We start from the raw sequence: 23,765 nt of genomic DNA, 5'->3' as shown, positions 1-23,765 counted from the left end.
ACATTAAAGGAACTGTCTGGCGAGTAGACATTGGTTTGCTCTATATTGATATACTTGTTAGGCACACGCTGGTGTTCTGAATCCCTCCAAAACATCCATCAGAAATCATCTCTAATAGGACCATCCTGCAGGATAGGAGGAACCGCTGGTGAGAACGTGCCACCACCAGGCACCAGAACAAGCATTTTAAACAACAACTTCTACACAATGGAGCCTTTTCAAATTATTTCAATTGAAAAATGTGTTTTGTGCCAGAAAAAAAAAAAAAGATTTACTCCTAAAGCGACCCACATTCTAGAATATGGGGATTGAGAGAGAGAAAAAAAAACCAAACAACTAAAGCCTAGTAGAAAACAACTCACGTACATCTGAGGCGTTTGTCACACAATGGAATATCACAAGAAAATTTGGCAGATTGAAATTTCAGTTTTGCCATTCCAGCCAAGTATGATTGGCCAAACAGAACCAAAATGAAAGGGTCTTCATAATATTCAGGAAACTGCACAAAAAAAGAAACCCGCATATGCTTCAGCCCCATTCACACAGAGGTTTTGTCATCAGCCCAATAGGAATCTGCGCTTGAGTTCACACGGCACATTTCAACATGTAAGGATTTGAAATAAATTGTGGGAATAAAACTTTACAGATTCCACGCTGAAACAATGTTGTGTCGTCGCATGTGGATTCGCCTCTTTCAATAGAGCCAAATCCACATATAGATCGAGAGAGTATTTTAGAATGCAAATCTGCTGTAGAACTATGAGGCTACACACGGGTGCATTGGAAAACCAGAATAGAACTCATAAATTTCAAAGGGTTCATTCACATTTCCATATTTTGTGCGCTCATTTTGGTCACAGGAAAAAAAAAAACAAACAAAAAAAAAAAAAACAGACCATGATTCATTTTTCGGTATATTTGTGTAACAAATGTCCCTGTAGGAGTCAAGGAGCTCTCCCATAATCTGGCAATATCCAAGACTGCAACAATAGGGCATTCGCTATGTCTAGAAGAAAGCAGGTTACATCACCAACATAGTAGAGGGTTCTTAAGGGCTCATGCTGACGGGCGAGTTTGAATTCTAGGATCCACGTGGGGCACCCGCACAGATCTGGAGTTCAAGCCGCCCACAGACAATCATGAGCCCGCGGGTTAATTTAAGCATGCGGGTTTGGTTTCCAGACCTTCTGGTTCGGAAAACAAATAGCAGCATGCTCTGTTTTGCCATGGATCCCGCAGGGACAGCTTCTATTGAAGTCAATGGAAGCCCTCCGATCTGCGGCACACCTGGAACTGTCACTCCGAGTGTGTTGTGGGTCCTGCGAGAAAGCAGGAGACTTAAAAAATAATATCTCCACTGCACATGTGCGGGGGAAGTGCCGGATGGCATGTCCGTCCACATGCACAGAGGAGACAACGGATGACCCGCTCGCATCTGGACTGGTAAGTAATGTGCTCATGCCACGGGCAGGGTGGGATCCTGCGGCGGAGCTCCCGCCCACGGAACCCGGTCCGCCTGTGGACATGAGGCCTTACTGTAAGAGCAGTGAGACTGTGGAACTCTTTGCCTGAGGACGTGGTGATGGCAAAATCCATAGAGGAGCTTAAGAGGGGACTAGATGCCTTTCTAGAGCGCTATATTACAGGATATAGACATTAGGTGAACAGCGCGTTGCTTATCTGGGTCTTGGAGTCCGGTAGAAACTCAAATGTTGATCCAGGGATTATTCTGAATACCATTATGAGTCAGGAAGGAATTTTTTTCCAACAATCGGGGTAAATTGTCTTCTGCCTCAGTTTTTTTTTGCCTTCCTCTGGAAGAATAAGGGGAGTGGAAACAGGCTGAACTGGATGGACATTTGTCTTTCAGCCTAACATGCTACGTTACTATGTAATGGGGTGCACAAATGTGCGCACAATATGCCAGGAGATGCATGAAAACATTGCATAAATCCACTGGAAAAACACCAAATCAGGAACTAAGGCGTCACGTCACATCAGTACGTTTGTTTGCTACGTACAGATGAACATGTCTTGCGGGCAGAAAAAGTACAGTAGAGCATGCCAATACGAGTGCAAAAAAGACTCGTTCAGAGCGCAAATATGCTGTGCTGGGGGGCGCAATTGTGCTTACACTCACGTGAAGCTGGCTGTAGGGTTGAGTTTCCAACAAGTTTTTTAGATGGAAAACTCCTGTGCGAGCTAAAATCCTCTACTGGAAATATCCTCTTCAATCAATCACTCACTATTCCTACAAAGTCACACCCACATAATAAGCCTACTCAGTCTGATAAAGCCCGACAGGCCTGCTTGAAAACCTCAATATTGTACATTTTAAAATTCAAAAAAAATAAAATAAAAATCTAATTTAGCCAACACAAATCATCATCATCTTCAAACCGCTTCTCGGTGGGGATCCCACCAGATATTGAGGACTTATCCTGAGGAGAGGCCACCAATATTAGAGTCTCAAGAAACCCCTTTAATAAAGTTGGCGAGTGCAGTCCTTTTAATCTGTGTTAAAACCTCTACTGTTTTAACGAGTTGTAACTAGTCCTCCAGTAGCCACCAACAGGTCAAGTGTCCAGGATTTCCTTATTGCACAGGTGATATAATTGTCAGTGGCTCAGAAGTCGCCATAAATGTTCTCTCTATAGGATATCCCCAACTCAAGGCCTGTACATATGGGAGAGGGCTTAACGCCTGCGCAGCATCTTATTGGAAAGGACGCCCCTTTAAGTCACTGTACAACCTTTCAAGAGGCAACATGACGAAGGGCGTAAGCTGAACCAGTCTTCTTATAAAAGGAAAAATAACCATATTATGAAGAGGATTCTGGTTGGCATATATCCTTCGATATGCAAGGCCTCTTCAAAGGGCGGTACCTTCCAATAGGTGGCGCTACAGAAGCACTCTGCCATCATCAATTTGCATACCAACCTTCCCCAGAGGAGCACTGCATAGCCTATAAGTCTTATGCCTACTTGGCAAGAACATTACCTTTCCCAAACTTGTACAAAGACATGAAACACAATGAACAGCATATTTTTCTCTGAACACAACCAATGGTTAAACAGGTTGCCCCGTCCCCTCTTTTTCACAGTTATGCCGATTTTCAAAATCCTAATACATCCATATAGTTGTAAATCTCACATACCTGTCTTTGTAAGTGCTCATCTGACCAACACTAGCTCTAAGTGCCATACAAATATGTATTCATTTCGTAAACCTTACAAAAAATAATGACAAACAGGGGGATCCGTCTACTCATACGCCTGGGATTCTGGAAGAAAAAGGTCGCAAATTCAGCCGCATCTCAATTCGCACACACATTTGTGATTAACTTTTGAATCATACTAGCATCTTTTGAACAAAAAAGGTTGGCAGGGGTTTGGCAAAGGGGTGTGGCCTCCCGCAGTACAAGAAGTTTGCTATAACCTATGCAAGAAGCAGGTGTAAAATAAAGTGTAATTCTACACAAGCTCATAGCCAGCATCGATTTCACTTCCTGGCACACAAACCGGCCAGGGATGCGCCAATTTTAACAAGAGGCATGCACTTAATAAATTAGGTGCACTTCGTATTTACACTAGCATATAAAACTCTGGTCTGAGTTCCCCCATGATATTTTTTTTCTGCCAAAAATCTGTTCGAATGCATTGTTAAACAACCAGACATTTCACATCAAGATACGGATTTGGAGACCATGAATTTCTATTTCAGAGTGCACCTTCCATCAGTCCCCCACATCCTGTGTTCTAGCAATATCTCAGGTTGTACAGCAAGAAATAGAAAAGAAATTAGACAATTTTTCAAATAATCTTTTTTCTGTGCCAGGTTTGTCATATTCTTTGTTAGTCGTTGACAATTAGGAGGGATGCTAGGTTAGGAGGGGAGATGCCCCCTTTGCTTCCCTGTTGTCTCCTCTTAGCCAGCTTTGATTCAGAAGGAGGAGAAAGTTGCATGGAGCAAGAGGTAGCTTTAACCATGATGGGGCATGAGGAAGAAGAGTCTGCTCCTTGCTCTTCCTCTTCTCGCTCCATCAGCTGGCGGTTCATTGCTATAGCTTCAGCAGCAAATGATGTAAGATCTTTGGCACTACTGTTCCTAAAACAGCAAGAAGACATTTGATTTGATGAATAATGCCACAACAGTCAGTCAGATTTTAACAGTTCAGTGAAGGACAGCATCTGGTAAGCTCAAAAACACAGTTCTGCATACCATGTCTCAACTAAAAGTCAAATTTTAACAAACAGCTGACACTTACCTTTGAAGGATAATAGGAGTTGGGAGTGTATTCTCTGGCGCACACTATAATGGCAAAGGAAAAATTGGAAATTAAAATTCTAGCATTGGTTTTTTGGATCTACATATAAAGGAGATTCTCAAAATGATCTTCGTGTTATTAATCACTCACACCATTTAAGGAGCATAAACAGACTACCATTCTAGGACTTGAAATGAAGCTGTTAGAGTTGGAAGGGACCTCCAGGTCATCGGGTCCAACCCCCTGCTCTGTGCAGGATTCACTAAATCATCCCAGACAGATGATATTTGTCCAGCCTCTGAAGATCCCCATTGAAGGAGAACTCACCACCTCCCGTGGTAACCTGTTCCACTCATTGATCCCCCTCACTGTCTAATATCTAATTCGTGTTTCCACCCTTTGTTTCATCCCATTGCTTCCGGTCTTTCTTTGTGCAGATGAGAATAGAGCTGATCCCTCTGCACTGTGATAGCCCTTCAGATATTTGGAGACAGCTATTAAGTCTCCTCTCTTTTTTGCAAGCTAAACATTCCCAGATCCTTTAACCGTTCCTCATATGACATGATTTGTAGACCGCTCACCATCTTGGTAACTCTCCTCTGAACTTGCTCCAGTTTGTCTATGTCTATTTTTGATTAGGACACCCAGACCTGGTCAAAGTATTCCAGATGAGATCTGACTAAGGAAGAGTAGAGAGGAATACATACTTCTTGTGATCTAAATTTTGCTTCTTTTAACCATTTGCAATCTAATTTTGGATTCAGGGTTTACAGGGGAAGGGGGGGTTCTTTCTGCCATTATACAATGGCACCACCTGCTGGCTAGAGCCAGTATTGGACATGCTGGAGAGGCCCAGGACAACAGAGCAGCCAGTAATATACAGTAAGAATGCCCTGCTGGACGTCTTCAAACATCAGAGCTGTACAGCCTTCAATCAGAAGGTCTTTAGATGTCAGACAGTGGATTGGAAAGGGTTAATACATTACAAAATGGTTTGCCTTTTTGCTGCTGCACCGCACGGTTGATGCAGGTTTTGTCTTTAAATTTGTTTGTTTTACATGTGCTGTTGCTTAAGCCTAATTTCTCCTGATCTGTATGTGCTTACCCCCCTCTCCCCATTCTTTTTGAATCCTCCCCCTCTCTAGTATTAGCTATTCTTTCTAGCTTTGGGTCTCAGAAGATTGGAAAATGGCAAATGTTGTCCCCCATCTTCATAAAAAGAGAAGATGGACCCAAGAAATTACAGGCCTGTGAGCCTGACTTCTATATCGGGAAAGATCTTTGAACAAATTAAAGCATATGTGCAAGTACTCGGATGAGAATGGAGTGACTAACCAGAGCCAGCATGGATTTGTATCAAACAAGTCATGCCAGACAAATCCAATTTCCTTCTATGGCAGAATCGCCATCCGGGTTGATCAGGAAAATGCAGTACAGATTGTCAAATGCCTTACTAAAGTCGAGATATACTAAGTATCTCATACTATCCTTATTGAAAAAAGTGACCAAATATGGGATTGACAAGGCAACTGTTTGGTGGATTCAGAACTGGCTGAGTGATCGTACTCAAAGAGTGGTCATAAATGGCTGCACATCCAAGTGGAAGAATGTATCAAGTGGGGTACCACAAAGCTCTGTCAACATTTTTAAAAATGATCTGGAGGAGGGAATGGATGGGAAATCGATCAAATTTGACGACACAAAGCTAGGAGGAAAAGCTAACACTGGAGACTTAAACAGTGGGTGGTGACTAACAGAATGGTATTTAACAAGAAGGATTTAGTTTTTTCCCCAACCATTTAGGAGATGTTATCCATTGGATAACAGCGATCACGTGACCAAGGATTGCATGATGAGCCAGGTTATGTATTTTTCTTTTTAATACCAATCTGCTTCCTGCCGCGAAAATCCGCCTGCCGGATGAAAATCTGACTCCTTTTCAGAGTCCCATGCACGTTCCCTCCCATAGACTTGTATAGGAGTGATTGTGTACGGGACTGAAGGGAGTCAAATAGTCATCTGGTGCAGGAACCTCTGCGGTGGGCGCCAGGAAGTCGGAGTGTATAATAAAATACAGCACCCTGTCACCTCTCCATAAGTTAGTTTATAGTGCTTTAGTCAGGTGACAGGTACCCTGTAATGCTGCATTTTCATTTCCATCTGATGTGCCCCTGTAAGGAGCCATTTTTTCATGGCAATCTATAATGGTTTTACTTTGGACTTACCCCTTGCACCCATGGGTGCTGCAGAACCTGTGCTGCACTTAGTCTCTTTTTGGCATCTCGTAGCAGCAATTTTGAGATGAGATCTTTGGCTCCAGATGATATGTGAGCCCAGTCTTTATCTGGAAACTCATACTTTCCTTCTTGAATACTCACAAATAGCATATTCTGTAAATATATTCACAACAGAAACATCAAAGTGCGTTACATTGACAATAGTAAAGAAATTAATGCAGCAGGGAATGAAATGGCTTTACATATTACCTGACAAGCCAGGCAAGCCTCTCCTCTATCCCAGCCACAGTCACTTCCACAGTGCCCGACAAATGGCGGATAGCCGCTCAGCATGATGTACAAGATGACTCCAAGGCTCCACAAGTCACAGCGCTTGTCATAGATGGAGGCTTCCTCATTAAATGCCTCTACCACCTCCGGAGCCATGTATTCTGCCGAGCCACACTGTAAAACACACAACACGTTCCTCATCAGGAAAGGAAGGTAGGCAAAGCTTAACGAGCAAGGCTGCACTTACACGAGCGAGGTGTGCACAAGTGGCATCCAGCAGGACTCCACCTGTGCTGTCAGAGGGTCCCGCTCTCATGCCAGACTCACAAGACGACATACAGCGGTTTGTAAAATTTAGAACATACGTCCAAGTGAAAAAAATAAACTCTACGCTCAGGTGCGTGAGCAGATCCAAATGAACAGGTTCTTTTCCCATGAAAGCGCCGTGCATATTGCAGTTGGACAGAACTTGTGCAAATAAGGCCTCACTGCACTTCACAAAGCTTTGATGATTCACACTCGGATATTACAGAACCCATTGAAACAGTTCACTACAACACAAGCACTGGGCCCCTGCAGGCAAAATGTAGCCTTCAAGGAAGTCAACAAGCAGAAGGGAGCAAATAAGTGGCACAATACATACAGAAAACTCCTAAACAGGCAGATGAGATGGCATGCAGTCCAAGGGCCTTCATCCATCAGTTCCACGTCAGTTATGTCCCTTAGGGCAGGGGTCCCCAACTCCAGTCCTCAGGGACCACCAACAGGTCATGTTTTCAGGATATCCTATGGTAAGAAGACCTGTGGCAATGTCTGAGGCACCGACAATTACATCACCTGTGTAACACTGAGGAAATCCTGAAAACACGACCTGTTGGCGGTCCCTGAGGACTGGAGTTGGGGGAACACTGCCTTAGGGGTCACCCCTCTGGTACCGTTTCTCCTCTTCTGTAGACCACGCAGTGCTCCATGGTCATAAGCTATGTATATTCATGATGTAGGCAGTCATCCACACTATTGGATAGTAGCTCCTCTATACAAGTCGCCAACCTCACGCGCTCCAACAGCCTTTACTATAGGAAATGCGTTTCCTGGACACGCAGACCCAACAACCGTGAACAATTTCTACATCATTTGATATGACTATCAGCGTAGAAGTTGCCTCTCACCACTTGTGCAATGCGAGAGAGTGAAACCGCAGAATAGATTTAAAAATTTTTTTTTTTTTAAAAAAAGGCAGACATGGTGGGATTAATTCACACTTAAAATACCTGAAAAGGATGTGCAGAGGAGTAAATACTTAAAGGGGTGGTCTCGCGAAAGCAAGTGGGTCTATACACTTCTGTATGGCCATATTAATGCACTTTGTAATATACATCGTGCATTAAATATGAGCCATACAGAAGTTATTCACTTACCTGCTCCGTTGCTAGCGTCCCCGTTGCCATGGTTCCGTCTAACTTCGGTGTCTTCTTGCTTTTTTAGACGCGCTTGCGCAGATGCATCTTCTCCCTTCGGCTGGTCTTGGAAGCATCGGCGTTTTGGCTCCGCCCCCTTTTCGCGTCATCGCGTAGCTCCGCCCCCGTCATGTGCCGATTCCAGCCAATCAGGAGGCTGGAACCGGCACACGTCATGGGGCGGAGCTACGCGATGATGCGTACAAGGGGGCGGAGCCAAAATGCCGATGCTGCCGAGCGGAGCCGAAGGGAGAAGAAGGGAGAAGACGGATCTGCGCAAGCGCGTCTAAAAAGGCAAGAAGACACCGAAATTAGACGGAACCATGGCGACGGGGACGCTAGCAACGGAGCAGGTAAGTGAATAACTTCTGTATGGCTCATATTTAATGCACGATGTATATTACAAAGTGCATTAATATGGCCATACAGAAGTGTATAGACCCACTTGCTTTCGCGAGACCACCCCTTTAAAGGGGTTTTGTCATCAGAAGAAAAATAAATTCTATACTTCCCTATTCTTCCCCAGGCGGCCTTCTTACCCCACCTCTGTCTGCTGCAGACACCAGTCACATCACTGCCAGCTGGCCGGATGCTTTTCTTCCTGTGATGTAGCATACATTGCAGCAGTTTCCTTCCTGCAGGTCAGTGTACCCGGTCACTAGTGACGCAACGTTCACTGCCTAGCAGGGAATGCCAAATCCTGTGCCGCGCGATTACCGAGACTGCGGATGCGCACTGACTCGCAACAGTAGGATATGAACATTCACAGCGAGACATTATGTAGCATCCATTCTCTGTAGTCTTCTATGCAGAGCAACTGCTAAGACTGCGCTGTTTTGCTGTGAGTGTTCACATACTATTGTTGTGAGACCGTACGCATGCGCAGTCTTGGTAGGAGCAGAATAGAGGAAGAGGATCCGGCCAGCTGGAAGGGTGGTGACCTGGGGGAGCCAGGAGAAGATATGGTAAGAATGCTGCCTGGGGAGGAATAGGCATGCATCCTGACCCCACACATTACACACACAGCTCTACTACATCCATTCTGACCCCACAAATGACACACACAGCTGCTGGATATAGTGATCAGTTCCTGGTTATGTGAACCCAGACTTCACCCACACTGGTGGTCACATGACAATGACATCACAGGTCCTGGTAGTCAAGTCCTGTTGGTTTATCCAGTACTTTTTACCAAACTCCAGAATGGCTTCTCCCACAGTAGTGACTTCACCGCAGGTTTTTCAGGCGACCGGATCTCTGTGGTGGCGGTAGGTCGGTGTCCTGTCTGAGTTAACGGCTTAGTTGTAATCTCATTTTGTTGTTTTTGTCCTCCCCTTCCAAGAGCACTAACCGTGTTCGTCTTTCGTTCAGGCTCTGTGTTTTATATATACACACACTATAGGACCTGTGATGATTTTCACCAGGGGCGGAGCATGAGAAGCACGCACACTAGAGATGAGCGAACGTACTTGGCCACGCCCCTTTTTCACTCGAGCACCGCGATTTGCGAGTACTTCTCTACTCGGGTAAAAAGATTCGGGGGGGGGGGGGCGGCGCCGTGAGAGTTAGAGAGAGCTCCCCCTGTTCCTCACTGCTAGCCCCCCGCTCCACCACTCCATCCCCGGCACCCTCTGAATCTTTGCACCCGAGTAGCCAGGTACTCGAAAATAGCGATGCTCGATCGAGTAATTACTCGAAACAAGTACGTTCGCTCATCTCTAATGCACACACATACATACATACATACATACATACTCACTGCATTAGAATCTGTATGTGTCACTAAAAAATATATATATTTTACCGGAGTTAAAAGTTCAGGGGTGGATATTGGTGAGCAATCACTATTTAACTTAATCCCACTGCCGAGGTCAAAGTCACAAATCTTCACAGGTGACACCTAGAAAAGAGCAGAAATATCTACATTACAGGGCCACTCCTGGGACTTTTTTCTCTTTATCTATACTGGGGGCTAGCTATATAAGCCCGCTAGTGTTACCTCGGGTAGTTATTCCCATCCATCCAAAACTCCTGGCTCCTTTCTCATCAAGTGGTCATGTGATCTCAGTTCTGACCAGCTCAGATTTACTTGGGGGTGTGTTCAGTTTGGAGTCTGTTTCTCAGTCTGGTCTGTTACATAGACCCTACCACAGACTGCTTGGGGGAAGGGGGGGGGGGGGGGGGGAAGAGAGAACACGACAGACCCCCCCCCCCTCCCCCCACCACATCAGCTCTTGCAGTGACCATTGTCACTACAGGGGGATGTTTTGCCTGTAACTGGGACTCCTATGGATGCAGCTCCATAAACAAAAAACATAAACATGTGAATGTCCCCCAGAGGTCTTATATGACGTCATGGGGGACAATTACAGGATAAAACAATACATACATAGGAAAGAAAATAACCCAAAGCCGACACTAATCAAAACCATCACTGTATGCGCCCTGTAATCCAAAACCATACTTACTATATAAAAAAAACCCAAAAAAAACACAACACTTAAACCGCCACATGGGTAAAATCCCTAAAAAGTGTCTGGTCCTTTAGGTACAAAACAGCCTGGTCCTTAAGGGGTTAAAAGATGCCTCAGACATAAGTGAAAGGCACCTTTAAGGAGCCCGTTCTTATCTTATTAATACAAAAGTATTCGACATAAAGGATTAATTGCTGTGGAGCAAAATAGGCGAGAACCAACCTACTGGGACACCTCTGTTACAGAACTAGTTTTCTTCGGGATCCATCACCATAACTGACCTCCCAGTTCTGTGGCTCCTCCCTCTCCAGGGTGGGTCTTCTGCGGTGTCCTGCATTTAACTCCTTATGGACCAGGCTGTTTTGGTCATAAATGACTAGACACTTTAGGGACTTTACCCATGTTTAGGTTTTACCGCTTTACTTTTTCCTTCAGCTACAAAAATTATTTTTGCTGCAACAAATTTTAGTTTTTTTACTGACTTTTTTTAGTTTTGGGTCACTTTCATGTATGTATTTTTATTTTAGTCTGTAGTTTTTACTTATATTGTAGGCTTCAAGAAAAAAAACTCCTGCGCTCAGGGTGCAGGCGAAGTGGTAGTACGTAACAAGAGGCAAATTTGAAAGACAGACCAAAAATACAATGAAAGGAAATGAAAGCTTAGTGCGACACGTTTCAGAGTTTGGAAAGCTCCTTTTCAAGTACAACTCTATAGGTGTCAGAATATAGAAAATATTTCATGTATAAAATGTTTTTTTTTTTTACTTCGTATTTTCATTCAAAACTTGTGCTTGAAAAAGGAGCTTTCTAAGCTTTGAAACGTGTTGCACTATACTGTCATTTCCTTTCATTGTAATAGAATCTGGCAGTTAAAAGGCCCAGTCACACTTAACGATTATCGCCCGAAATTCCTTCAAACAAACAAATTTTGAGCGATCATTAAGTGTGAATGCGGGGGGAAAAAAAAAAGCAACAAAGACTCACTTCTCGTTCGAGGCGGGGGGGGGGGGGGGGGGGGGGGAATTCAGGGCAGCCGTACTCTGCCAAAGCAATCATGTCTAAGCTGCAGACAGTATGTAAGGTCTGTCAGGACACTCTGGTAATTCTGCCAGCACATTCCTCACCTGATATGGACTTTCACAGAGAATGTTTTCAGGTTTCAGATCTCGATGCGCTATACCTGTGGAAAGTTGTAGTTATTGAGTAACTTCTAGAAATTAATTTCACTTATCTAATGCCAATTTCAGTTAAAAAAAAAAGCCACATTAGGTCTCTAAATTCCAAATATACAAGTAATATATGCAGTAAACAAGAGCAGAGCCTTTAAAGCTCACACTCTGTATCCCTTCTCCATAGACGTCTATGGGCAGTATGCGACTTGCTCTCATCTCCCTGGCGACGGTATCCGTGCATTGCGTCCACGGTGTAGGAACAGTTATGGTAGGTTCGCATGCAGCAGAAACACTGCACATTTTCAGAATTGCATTTGATGACAAAAATCCACTGTATTTTACAGTACAAGCTGCATGGACAAGGTTTCAAGAAATATTATCCAAACACCGGGCAGAACGTCTGTAGTGTAAACAGGCCAGATTAGCACATATCTGTAGAATGTCACTTAAAGTGGTTTTCCAGGGTAATCCTATTGATGACCTATCATTAGGATAGGTCATCAATAGTTGAGCAGCCAAGACCCGCCACGCGATCCCCTGACTGATCAGCTGTGCGAGCGCATGCTGTCAGCGCCGCAACACCACAGAGGTCGGAGCGGAAGCCTCCGTGTAGTGGTCAGCGCTTGTAACTGCAGGCACAGCTCTCATTAAAAAACCAACATGAGCCATGCCTGCAGTTTCAAGCGCCAGCCACTATATGGGAGGTCGGTGCGGAGATTTCCGCTCCAAATACACAGAGGTCGGAGTGGAAGCCTCTGTGCCGTCCTCCCATATAGTGGCCAGCGCTTGTAACTGCAGGCATGGCTCACGTTGATTTCAGCGAGACCCCAGCCTGCAGTTACAAGTGCAGGCCAGCCACTACACAGAGGTCGGAGTGGAGGCTTCCGTGCCAACCTTTGCATTATTGAGGCGCTGACAGCATGCGCCCGCTCAGCTGATTGGTCAAGGTCCCAAGCAGACCCCAGCTGATCAACTATTGATGACCTATCCTAAACATAGGTCATCAATAGTATTTCACTGAAAAACCCCTTTAAAGATGTGAAGTCTGCCCAGAGCCACAGCAAAAATAGTGAAGTCCACATCAAAAGCGGTGTGTACCTACCTTTGTTGTGCAAGTAGTTTAGAGCACCAGCAATATCTTTCACTACAAAACTGGCTTCCCTCTCGTTGAAGTGCTTCCGTCGATGAATGTGGTTTAGTATTGAGCCTAGAACACAAGATTCAGATGCTGTAATAGAACATTGATCAGAACTAGTCACCATCATATAGCATCTACAAAGTCATGTACACTAAATGGCTTTATAAAATCTCAGGGGAAAAAAAAAAAAAGTTAAAAAATTGTGGATTTTTGATTATGCCACAAAGTTACAAATCTATGCGGAGAGGAAAGACTTAAGGGGGAAAAACAAATCTCCATTAAAGCAGCAGATAAAAAGGAGGAGCGGTGGCAATTCTGTACACGAGATCACATCCAGAAAACAGACAGCCCTGATACTACTCCTTGCTTATGGAAGACCCCTAAAGGAAACCTCGTTAAAAGGGGTTTTCCAGGACAACACTATTGAAAACCCATCCCCAGGATTGATAAGTTGATCGGTGGCAGGTCCTGATGAACATTGGCACTCACCCGAACTCTTCACTTCAATCCACATCAGTGCCCTACAATGCCTGATATTGCAGCACCTCTCAGGACACACACCACCACACACTTGAGAACCTGCTGCAACAATGACTCTTCAATCAGCCGATAGCCACTCAAGATCCATGGCTGACCCCCAATTAATCAACCATTGAGGACCTAAGCTAATGATTGGTCATCAGAAGAATGCTACCAAGAAGTCCCTGTTATGAGGTCAACCCAGCATCATTCATCTACTGGCTCTTAGGCCTCCCTCACATGCGTTGCTGAAAGCGCTACAATTTAAATCAAGACACTTCGCCGCATTTTACTTTAGTTTTCGGCTGCAGCAATGCTGCGGCCAACGCCAGCTTTCAGCACTCCATTTTTGAGTGTTTTAGCGTTCCTCATCACGGAGTAGAAACAACTTGACGGTGTGATCCTGTATACTGTAATCTCTATATCTATATCAAACAACCTCTGCCATCACAGCACTGTCCTGTATACGGAGATATACAATTGTCTGCTAGAGGTTTTCTATTATAGTACCATTCGTTGCAGAGTGTTGTATGAAGTATGGAACGCACGCGGTCACACACTCACACACTCTTCAGAGCGAAAGTCTGGGCGGTTTAGTGAGCGAGCATTTCTGCAGTCCAATTCACTTCAATAGCCCATTTCAGTACTAATACATACCAAATTAGGACATGCTGTGTAGTTTTTCACACGACCATGCTGATGTTGTAAAACTGCCTTCCCACTGTGCTTAATTTTAGCCACGCTGTATGAACTGTGACATGAAACTGTCTTCCACAACCTCCCCTTTGTAGCAGAGTTTGTCTGTTCCTCACCCAGGTTTAAGCCTCCTACACAGCAGACTGCTTCAGTTAATGTCAAAGAAAATTTATGGAGGAACATGGACGCATTGCAGGTAAGTATTTTCCACTGCTTTTATTAGATCGTTGTGCTCAATAAAACACAGAAGGACGCGTTTAGACTGTCGAGGTGAACAAAGCTCAACAGTCGAAATGCGTCCTTCTGTGTTTCATTGAGCACAACGATCTAATAAAAGCAGTGGAAAATACTTACCTGCAATGCGTCCATGTTCCTCCATCAATATATTTTTCTTTGAAGTCAAGTGTAGCCATCCGTACCGAGTGGTGGGACGTGAGTATTTCCCTGCTAACATACACAGGACATATACAAGCATAGATCAACAGCAAGGTGAGACATTCCATTGTGGAGTTTAAAGGTTTCAGTTAATGACTGTTTCCCCATCTACATATGAAGATGATAATCACCATCACCTGGCAGGGATAACTGGTTAATCATACACCTGACTCATCCTACAAAACCCCTGACGTTGCCTTCAAAACTGCATCCATTTTTGCACAAAGGTTGGTCATATCAAATATAGATTTCTCTTTTGTTCAATCACTTAGCATTTTGTTAATTGACAAAAAAAAAAAAAAAAAAAAAAAAAAAAGACGTATAGCTGAAAGCAGCCATAAGCCCCTTTTACATGGGACGATTACGGTGCAAATTACTTGTTAGAGCAACAGTTTGAATGCCAACAGCGCAGTATAAATCCATGATCGGATCTTTCCTGCACACTAAACTGAATGATGCAGCGGCAGACCAACAATGTTAATCAGGGAGTCGTGTAAGTGCCGGGTGGCAAAGTAGTCAACCAAATCTGTGGCAGGACCTGGTGATTGGTAGATGGCGGTCACTTGGCGGTTAGAGGGAGAGTAGATGTAGACTGAGTGGGTAACAGTGGAAGTGTAATGAGCGTGAAGGTGCAGTTAACTGACAGATGGTCAGCACCTCCACAGTGTTTGCAGGTGTAGAATGTGGGTGAACTGCGGGCCACCGTAGAGTGCAGCAGGCAGCGCCAGAGGGAGCCACCCAGCAGGGACCTTTAAAAGATAAGAGGTCAAGAACATCATGAAGTTTATTGCAGACAAGGTGTTCCTTAGCGTGTCCAAATAGAGGGACCAAGGGAAACTGGTCACAGTTCTGTTTACAAGATTTGGGGATACCTCCCAGGAGTGAGGCAGGTGTGGACTGGACAGGGTGTGCAATGGTTGTGGGCCTTTGTAAATGTAGGCTTTAAAGATTTACAAGGAGATCCAAAGTGAAAGTCCAGCAAGATGGTAAAAGGGATGGGGAAATGAACTGTCTACTGCTAGCTGCAGGTTTTGGGGTAGTGAAGGAGTTTTAGAGCTAGGCAAGCGATAGTGAATGCTAGCCTAAGGGGTTGTACCAGGATCACAACTTAGCCACAGAATAGGAGATAACTTACTGATCGTGGAGGGTCTCACCACTGAAACCCCCACCAATCTGAAGAACGGAGGTTGTGTCCCCCTCTGCCTCACTGCTGGGTTATTCAACTTTTATAGTGATTTCAGAATGAACAGAGCGCTGGCCAAGCATGCAAGGCCATCGTTTTATTCCTTTCAATGCGGCTGACTGAAATGCCCGAGCCCTTGCCATTCGACTAGGTTTGTGTGACCAGTCTCCTCCTTGCAGTGGGGATGCAGTAACCCTGCAGTGAGGAGAGTGGGGGACATGGGACCACCCATTTTGGGATTGGTGGGTGTCTACTGCACTGATCAGTTTATCCTGGTACAACCCTCTAAAGATGGTTTCCTTACGTGGGAAGTGCTCAAGAGGTTGTAGAAGATGTGTATTAATGCTCCTAACACATCTAAAAGCCGCTATAAAACATTAATGAAGCAAAAGGCCAGATGGACACCCCCACAGTCATGTATAGATAACAGAACAAAAAGAAAACACATTAGAAAAATAGAAAAAATAAAAAAAAAGCATAGGAGATACATTCCCTTTAAGGGCTAATTCACAGTTGTAATTGTATACATTTGCAATGGCTGCATGTGGACAGTACAAGCAGCATTCCTTCCACTTTGGCTTTTCAGATATCTTTCCCCCTCCCCCCCCAATTATTATTTGCAATCATGTCATGAACTTAAAGTTGGACACAAAATATCCAAAGCCTGCGAGTCTCGAGCAGCACACAGACCTGTGTCCATATGCTGTCTGATGAGAGGTGCCCAAGAATCTCAGGCGCAACTCGCAAGAGGATGTGCGAATCTGCCGTAAAGCAGGGGCTATTCAGAGTTGTGTCCTGCTAGCCTACAGCTCATTTACATCATATTTAGGTTTCACCATATTGGCACACAGGTGGGGTTAGAGGACTACTCACAACACATTGGTTGGTGCCATCACCAGGTCCATTTAGGCATAACAGGTGCTTTATTACAATTACTCACCACCACACATCTTCTCAAATACCAAGTAGAACCTCTCCTCTTCTTCAAAGAACTCTATTAGTTCCAGGACATTCCTGTGAGACAAGACAGCATGTTGGCAACCAGTGGTGAGACTTTAGAGCATGTTCATGATTAAGTGTTTACAAAAATCTAAGAAGTCAAATAGAAGGAAATTATATAGGTAATTCACTTCATGGTCTAGAACAGGGGTCCCCAACTCCAGTCCTCAGGGACCACCAACAGGTCATGTTTTCAGGATATCCTATAGTAAGAACACCTGGGACAATGTCTGAGGCACCGACAATAATTACATCACCTGTGCAATAATGAGGAAATCCTGAAACCATGACCTGTTGGTGGTCCCTGAGGACTGGAGTTGGGGGAACACTGGTCTAGAAATCCAAATCTTTGCTGACGGCACCATCGACATAGCCAATTGTTCAACTCTAGAATTCTGATCCATCTTCATATTCCATGGCCATCCACTGGGAGGATGGATGAGAAGACCACCTGTGCTCCTAGTTCCTTCACTGTCTTTCGAAGGTCTTCAGAGTCTCTGAAAAGGACCTTGCAACTATCTGCAGTGTCATTTGCCCCTACATGTATTAGTAGGAATGGGTAGTGTTCTGCAGGACTGACAGCTTATCAGACATCTTTGATTTGTGCACCTGGAAGACAGCACACCTCTCATGAGTTGTCAGGTATGTAGAAAGCTGCCCCCGTTCCGCTCAATAGGGAATCCCCCCACAACAATCTTCTTTACAACCCTTTTTCTGCATCCAAGAGGCTTCTGAATGCCTACTAGACTGCTTTGTGGGTAGAGTAATTTTTTGATGTACCTCTTCATTGTTCTCTGTGAAAACCTGGTACCAGTTCCCAAGCAGTATGGGTGCTGGCTGACTCCTGATCCTCCGGCCTCACATGCTTCCATTCCACAGCTTCAGAAGGTAGGAGAAAAAATGTCCAGTGTACCTGCAGAAGAGTTACCTCTGCTGTCAAGGAAATACTCATCTTTCTTAATGAGTAACAACGTAGCTATTCTCTCCTGAAGACTTTGCACCTTTTCCTCCAGTAGAGACACAAGCTTGCATTGCTGGCCGGTGAAGTTTGGCTTTTCCTCTGGTTGGTCTGTAAGCATATAGCAGACATTGAAGCTCACCATATGGCTCCTCTCCTTCCATGTTTATGTCCACTTCCAAACATCTAAAAGTCAAGAATTCTTGTGATATCCAAGAGTAAGTTCATCCATCCTGGTCTCTTTAAATGCTTCCCATTCTTCCTTCTTTTAGGGATTGTTAACAATTGTGCTTTGAAAATCTCCTTTGCAATATTTCCCAACTTTTCTGGACATTTCTGTCCTTACAAATGTAAAACCAAAGCCTTATTTCATGGCTGGATTTTTTTTCTGGGCCGAGTTTGCATGCCCTGGAATCCTCACACAGATTAGCCCCATTCCAGGGTTACCTGCTGCCATTGCAACGTCAAAAAAAAGGACACGCTGCTTACTTTTTTCTTCACTGCAATGTAAATTTCAAGTCATTTGTGTCTGAACAACTGCATGGATTCCACTGAATACAATGTGAGACAAAACGCATACTGAAGCGTGTGTAAAGTCAGTCTTGTGCAATTGCCCTTAGGGAAAGTCAATGACTTAAATTGTAGTTTAAGTCATGGCAAAAATCATAATTTTTGCCATGATTTGGGGGAAATTGTGTCAAAGAAAAAAAACACATAAGTTTGACCAGGACCCTCCCTTTTATCATTTGTTACAATAGCGTTAGTCAAATCAGAAGTACAATGGATGCACTCACCTGTGACCCTGACATTGATATAACATTTCAACTTCTCTGAACACTCTACTTCGGCTGTGACCAGGTCGTTTCTCTATAATCTGATGAAACAAATGCATTCTTTTGTGAAGCCCATTTCTACTCACTTTTAGGGGCTGTTCATGTCACATTTCTAACATACAGTTAGCATTTATGTTAAATTGACAAAAACCATCTACACATATGCAGTTTGAAAGGGGCATTAGAGCCTCTTCCAACCAATGACCCATCCTCATCAGTAGCTGATCGAGAAGCGCCCACCGCTTGGGATCTTCACCAACCAGTCAGTGCAGCGGGGCTGGACATTGTCATCAGTGGTCAAGGAGAGAAGTCTACTAGCAAACTTCCTTCCCACTGAAATCAAAAGGAAGTGCTGCTTCCTATTACACCTCCAGATGTTTGGTCCTGACCATGAAGTGTAAGAGAAGTGCAGCGCTCCTGAGTGTATTTTTAAGTCCTGAGTGTATTTTTTCACTCTTTCACCAATTACATGGTCAGGTCGAGCAGTTAATACCTTTTGTACCAGCACATACTCCCGTCAAAGGACTATGTGATGTGAACCCTAGGCAGTCACATTTCACGATTCCCATGCACTGTAATCAAGGAATGCTGTAAGGCTTTCATAACTGCTGAAATGCTCAAATCAGAAAAGTTTTCAATTCTTTTCTTTAATTCCTGCATTTAAAGAGCTATAACTAATATTTCTGTTAGCATAGCTCTATATGGGCTTTTTTGCAAGGTGAGATGCATTTTTAATACATTATATGGTATTAAATACTAGTATTGAAAAAGGTTGCATAATTAATAGTTTTGACTTCTACAGATGCAGCAATACCAATTACGCTTTATAATCAAAAATTTAAAAAAATGTTTGCTTTTATTTTTAAGCCCCCCCCCCCCCCCTCGGACTTGAACTTACAATCACTTCAGCACTTTACAAAAGGTATTGCAGTATATTGTACAGTAATAAATTGTGCATTTCAATAGCAGTGTATTAAGGCCAGCCACAGGCAAGACTTAGGAGTACAATACGTAGCAGCTCTGACCATCTTAGCTAGTCTCCAGGCTGCCATGTAAACTCTGCTATACCCTGGTGGGGAGCACAGGTTTGTGCGTGATGGGGCACCCCTCTAGGTACCTGCTGGGTTGTGCAGTCTGAATTGACCACGACATCCAGAAAGATACCCAAACACGCTTAGAGCTAGCTTTAATTGCAGCTATTGCAGGATAGTGTCAAACGGCAAACACCTGCCAGGTATGGAGCAGGCTCTGTTCCCAAGCCCAATCTATACACAATCTGCTGTCCAAAGAGTCACTAAGGAGCCAAATATACTGCACAGGGCAAACAGGCTTAGTTAAGGTTTCTCACACACCCACCACCAACAGTAATAACACAGTGTGCATGAGCCGCAATAGCAAATCCAGGTGTAACCCAGCAATCGGTCCTCGGCAGCACGTATGGGTACCTCAAAGAGGAGCTGCAACAGTCCAAGGACTTACTTTCACTGCATACTCCTTGTTTGTGATTAAGTTAATGCAACTTTGGACCTTGGCATAAGCGCCTTCCCCGAGCACCTCATCCTGAAGCTGGTACATATCTGTAGAGAAAAAGCAAAAACATTTGGAATACTTTTAGATAAAGTACTTAATAAATATGGAAAAAACATCATGAACTACACAAACACTCCTCAGAATTATTTGTTATTTGAAAACCTGTGGACATCTATTCCATGAAGGGCCAAGTCTAAACCCCAATCCAGGAAGATACACCAAAGAAACCCGACATAATATCCTCTTAGTACCATTTAGTAAGATGTTCCAGACTTAACTTGGAAGCAGAACAGAAAAGTAGTGTGAAGTAATTTCCTTTATGGGGCAGCCTTGTCTCCTCCCCTATAGCGAAGGTGGAGGGTGCAGGCTGTAGTTACAGGTCAGGGTACACACCGGTGCCATAAATGCTGCTCAGCATTGAAATCTTGGGAGCTAAAGTCCAGAGGAGGAGTAAATAGTCTTGGCACAGAGGAAAGGGGGAATTCCTGCTCTTGCTCTAACAACTATCCTGCTCCGATCTGTGATATCACTACAAGGGGATTTACACGGGACGTGCTGTGGGGCAAGCGATGCCTCGTCCCAGTGATGCTATACTGTTACACAGGAGTATCGCTCCACACAGACCACTATACTACCGGGCCCACACAGACCTCATGGTCCTCTCCATTACACACCACCATACTACCACACAGACCACTATACTACCCAGCACCACCTGGTCCTCTCCTTTACACACCGTTATACTACTCGGCACCACACAGACCACTATACTATCCAGCACCACACAGACTTTGCGGTCCTCCCCATTACACACCACCATGCTACTACCCGGCACCACACAGACCTCTATACTACCCGGAACCACACAGACCACCTAGTCCTCTCCATTACACATCACTAAACTACCCGGCACCACACAGACCACTATACTACCGGCACCACCTGGTCCTCTCCATTATACACAACTATACTACCTGGCACTACACAGACCTCACAAGCACTCTGTCCAACCTGATTGTTGTGGCCCAAGACATGTGGCTGCCGCAGACAATCACTGGCTATAGGAGGTCTGTGTTCTGGCTAGTGATTGGCTGCAGCAGTCACATGTCCTGGTCAGCAGCAACCAGGAAGCATAAAACAAATAACACATACCTCTCACAAGTGTCACATTGACTACAATGGATGTAAATACAAGATAACCCTACACCCCATCGCCTCCTCTGCCTCCCTACACCAACCCCCACTTCCCACACCATCCGTCTCTCATTGAGAATATAAAAAGATAAATCACTGCTTATTGACCGAACACGATCCGCACACTGAGGTTTTAATCTTAAGGATACTTTCTGGGATTCTCCCCATCTGTGCATCATAGGAATATTCCCTACAAGAAATACAAGGTTTCTCTTTATTCTGACAAATAATGGTTACAGGGGTATTCCCTCTCAGCTTTTTATAGTCAAGGCAAACCATTGTTCTGACTACCGGCCATACAGCCGAAGACTAAGGAAAGACCGAGCATTTAGTGTGCTGCGCAGCTTCCGTAGTTCATTAATCTCAGTGAGTTATGGAAGCAGCGCTGTGCTGAGCGCTCGGGTCTTTTCAGCAGGTGGTCGGAGCAGAGACTCCAGGCTTCCCATCTTGGCCAAGAAAAGCTAAGATGAGAATACCCCTTTAAGATCAGGCCAAACAAATCCAGAGATGCCATTATCCCTAGAACTGAAAGAAACAAATCTATAAAAATAGATATAACAAAGCCGCAGGGCATCATAAAAGGAACATCAAATTAACAAGTTGAGGCTGGACTTCAGAACTTCATCCAGAGTCGCAGAGTGGGTGGCTCGAGGGTTAACCTTGCCATAGGTGTGTCGCCCAACCTTTTCTTTTCTGCCCAGGTATCGGGGGAAGGTGTAGCAGCTGGGCTCATGGGTGTTTCAGAGTGGTGTAATCCACCTTGACAGTCTAACACTTGAAGTACCAAACTGGAATGGACATCAGGCCCTTTTTTTGAGGCTTAAAGGCCCACCCCTTTCCCCTCCCCATCCTTCCCTTTATTCTTACGCTCTTTCATCTTTGTTACTGATCTTGTTTTTATTTCAGGTTAGTCAGGTTTATATTAGAGTAAAAATTTAGGACAGTGAGTATTTAGAAATAGTTCTTCAGAGGGTGCGATTAAAGTCGGAGAATGGGTTTGCTTTAGTGTATATAAATTGGCACTTGCTGTAAACCAGATTGCTTTGCTCCATATATGAGGTACACCCTGTTCTAATAAGAACTTTTTGAACAAAATTAACAAGTTGACAGTTATTCACGCATCTACTTTCCTGATAAAGTGGTGGAGAGGAATGGGTCAAATGTTATACAGATGGATGTTTACCACAAGTCCTCCGTTAATTTCTCATTACATGCTTAGTCTTCACACATTTCATCCACCATCAGGGCAGTCCCAGCTGGACAGTCCATGAGGAGAAGGTAAATTTGCTCAAATGAAACGAAATTTGAGTCCCAATTGAGAGACCTGGCTGTCACGTCCGTGCGACACAAGAGCCCCACGCTTAGAGGTGCAGGGTGATGCTCACACTGAATGCAAGAATCATACATCACGCAATGCAGGACCAAGAGCACCTTTTTGTGTCTGGGATGATCTAGTGAATCCTGCCCTGATCAGGGGGCTGGAGCCGATGACCCTGGAGGTACCTTCCAACTCCACCATTCTACGATTCTATGACTGGCCAATCACAACATTCCATAAGTAAAGGGGTCTAGTTTTCAAAATGGGGTAATTTCTTGGGTTCTTTATTGTTTTTGGCAGTTCGAGGACTCAAGTAGGCAATGTGGCCTAAATCACCTTCAAGCAAAATTCCTGTTCTGAAAGCCACCTGCTGCTCTTTTCGGTTTGGGCCCAGTTGTGCATACAACATACCATTAGGACCACAATGGGTATGTCTCTGAACACAGGAGTATCCATTTTGGGGTGTAAATACTCATTTTCATGTGCACTATAGAAAAAAAAAACCCTGCCTTTAAAATGATGCATTTGCAAAAATATGAAATTTTATTTTTTCTCCTCTAAATTGCATTCATTCCAGATAAAAAAAAAAGTGGGGTAAAAATACTCCTGACCCCCCCTCAGTGAACACATGAAGAGGTGTATTTAAAAAAACAAAAACGGTTATTTGTGGTGGTATCTGACACCTATGAGCCTTTGCAATCTTGGCTAGGTGCAGGAAAACAAAGTGTTCTTCAAAATGCTAATCAATGTTAAATTTGTACGTCTCCTAAATGGTTTAAAAAACACACAAGTTTTTCAAATGTGCATCCAGAATAAAAGTAAACAGATGGAAATATTTGTGATACTGCAATTGAAAATGTGAAAAATATAATTTTTAAAATTTTTCCAATTTTGGTGCTTTAAATAAATATGCATAAATTCTATCGGACTATTTTTACCACCTAAACGAAGTACAACATGTGGCGAAAAACTATGCAGAATCACTTGGATATGCAACATCTTTACAGAGTTATGCCATGTCAAGGCGCAAACAGTCTTCCTCACTAAGGTGTTAAAACAGATACCGCGGCACTACAGGCAATTCC

The 23,765-nt window shown here is 44.1% G+C and overlaps 1 protein-coding gene across 2 annotated transcripts in view; it reads right to left on the bottom strand.

Moving 5' to 3' along the window:
• Positions 1 to 876: 876 nt before the first annotated feature.
• The window catches only part of MKNK2 (MAPK interacting serine/threonine kinase 2), a 46,206-nt gene continuing 23,317 nt past the window's right edge, over positions 877 to 23,765 (bottom strand). The window contains exons 5-14 of one of the 2 annotated variants that reach the window (XM_066574198.1): positions 20,118 to 20,215; positions 18,600 to 18,679; positions 16,789 to 16,862; positions 12,980 to 13,084; positions 11,830 to 11,885; positions 10,036 to 10,131; positions 6,754 to 6,948; positions 6,493 to 6,657; positions 4,268 to 4,311; positions 877 to 3,283 (exon numbers count right to left, since the gene is read on the bottom strand). In XM_066574198.1, the coding sequence (XP_066430295.1) occupies positions 3,268 to 3,283; positions 4,268 to 4,311; positions 6,493 to 6,657; positions 6,754 to 6,948; positions 10,036 to 10,131; positions 11,830 to 11,885; positions 12,980 to 13,084; positions 16,789 to 16,862; positions 18,600 to 18,679; positions 20,118 to 20,215 (929 nt within the window). In that variant the 3' untranslated portion in view covers positions 877 to 3,267. The other variant, XM_066574197.1, reaches the window with a different exon arrangement.

This window comes from Eleutherodactylus coqui, chromosome 7 (genome assembly GCF_035609145.1).
Source record: "Eleutherodactylus coqui strain aEleCoq1 chromosome 7, aEleCoq1.hap1, whole genome shotgun sequence".
In the NCBI taxonomy this organism is placed as follows: Eukaryota; Metazoa; Chordata; class Amphibia; order Anura; family Eleutherodactylidae; genus Eleutherodactylus; species Eleutherodactylus coqui.
The sequence above is the reverse complement of the archived record's forward strand: the minus strand, read 5'-3'. Positions and strand labels throughout refer to the sequence as shown.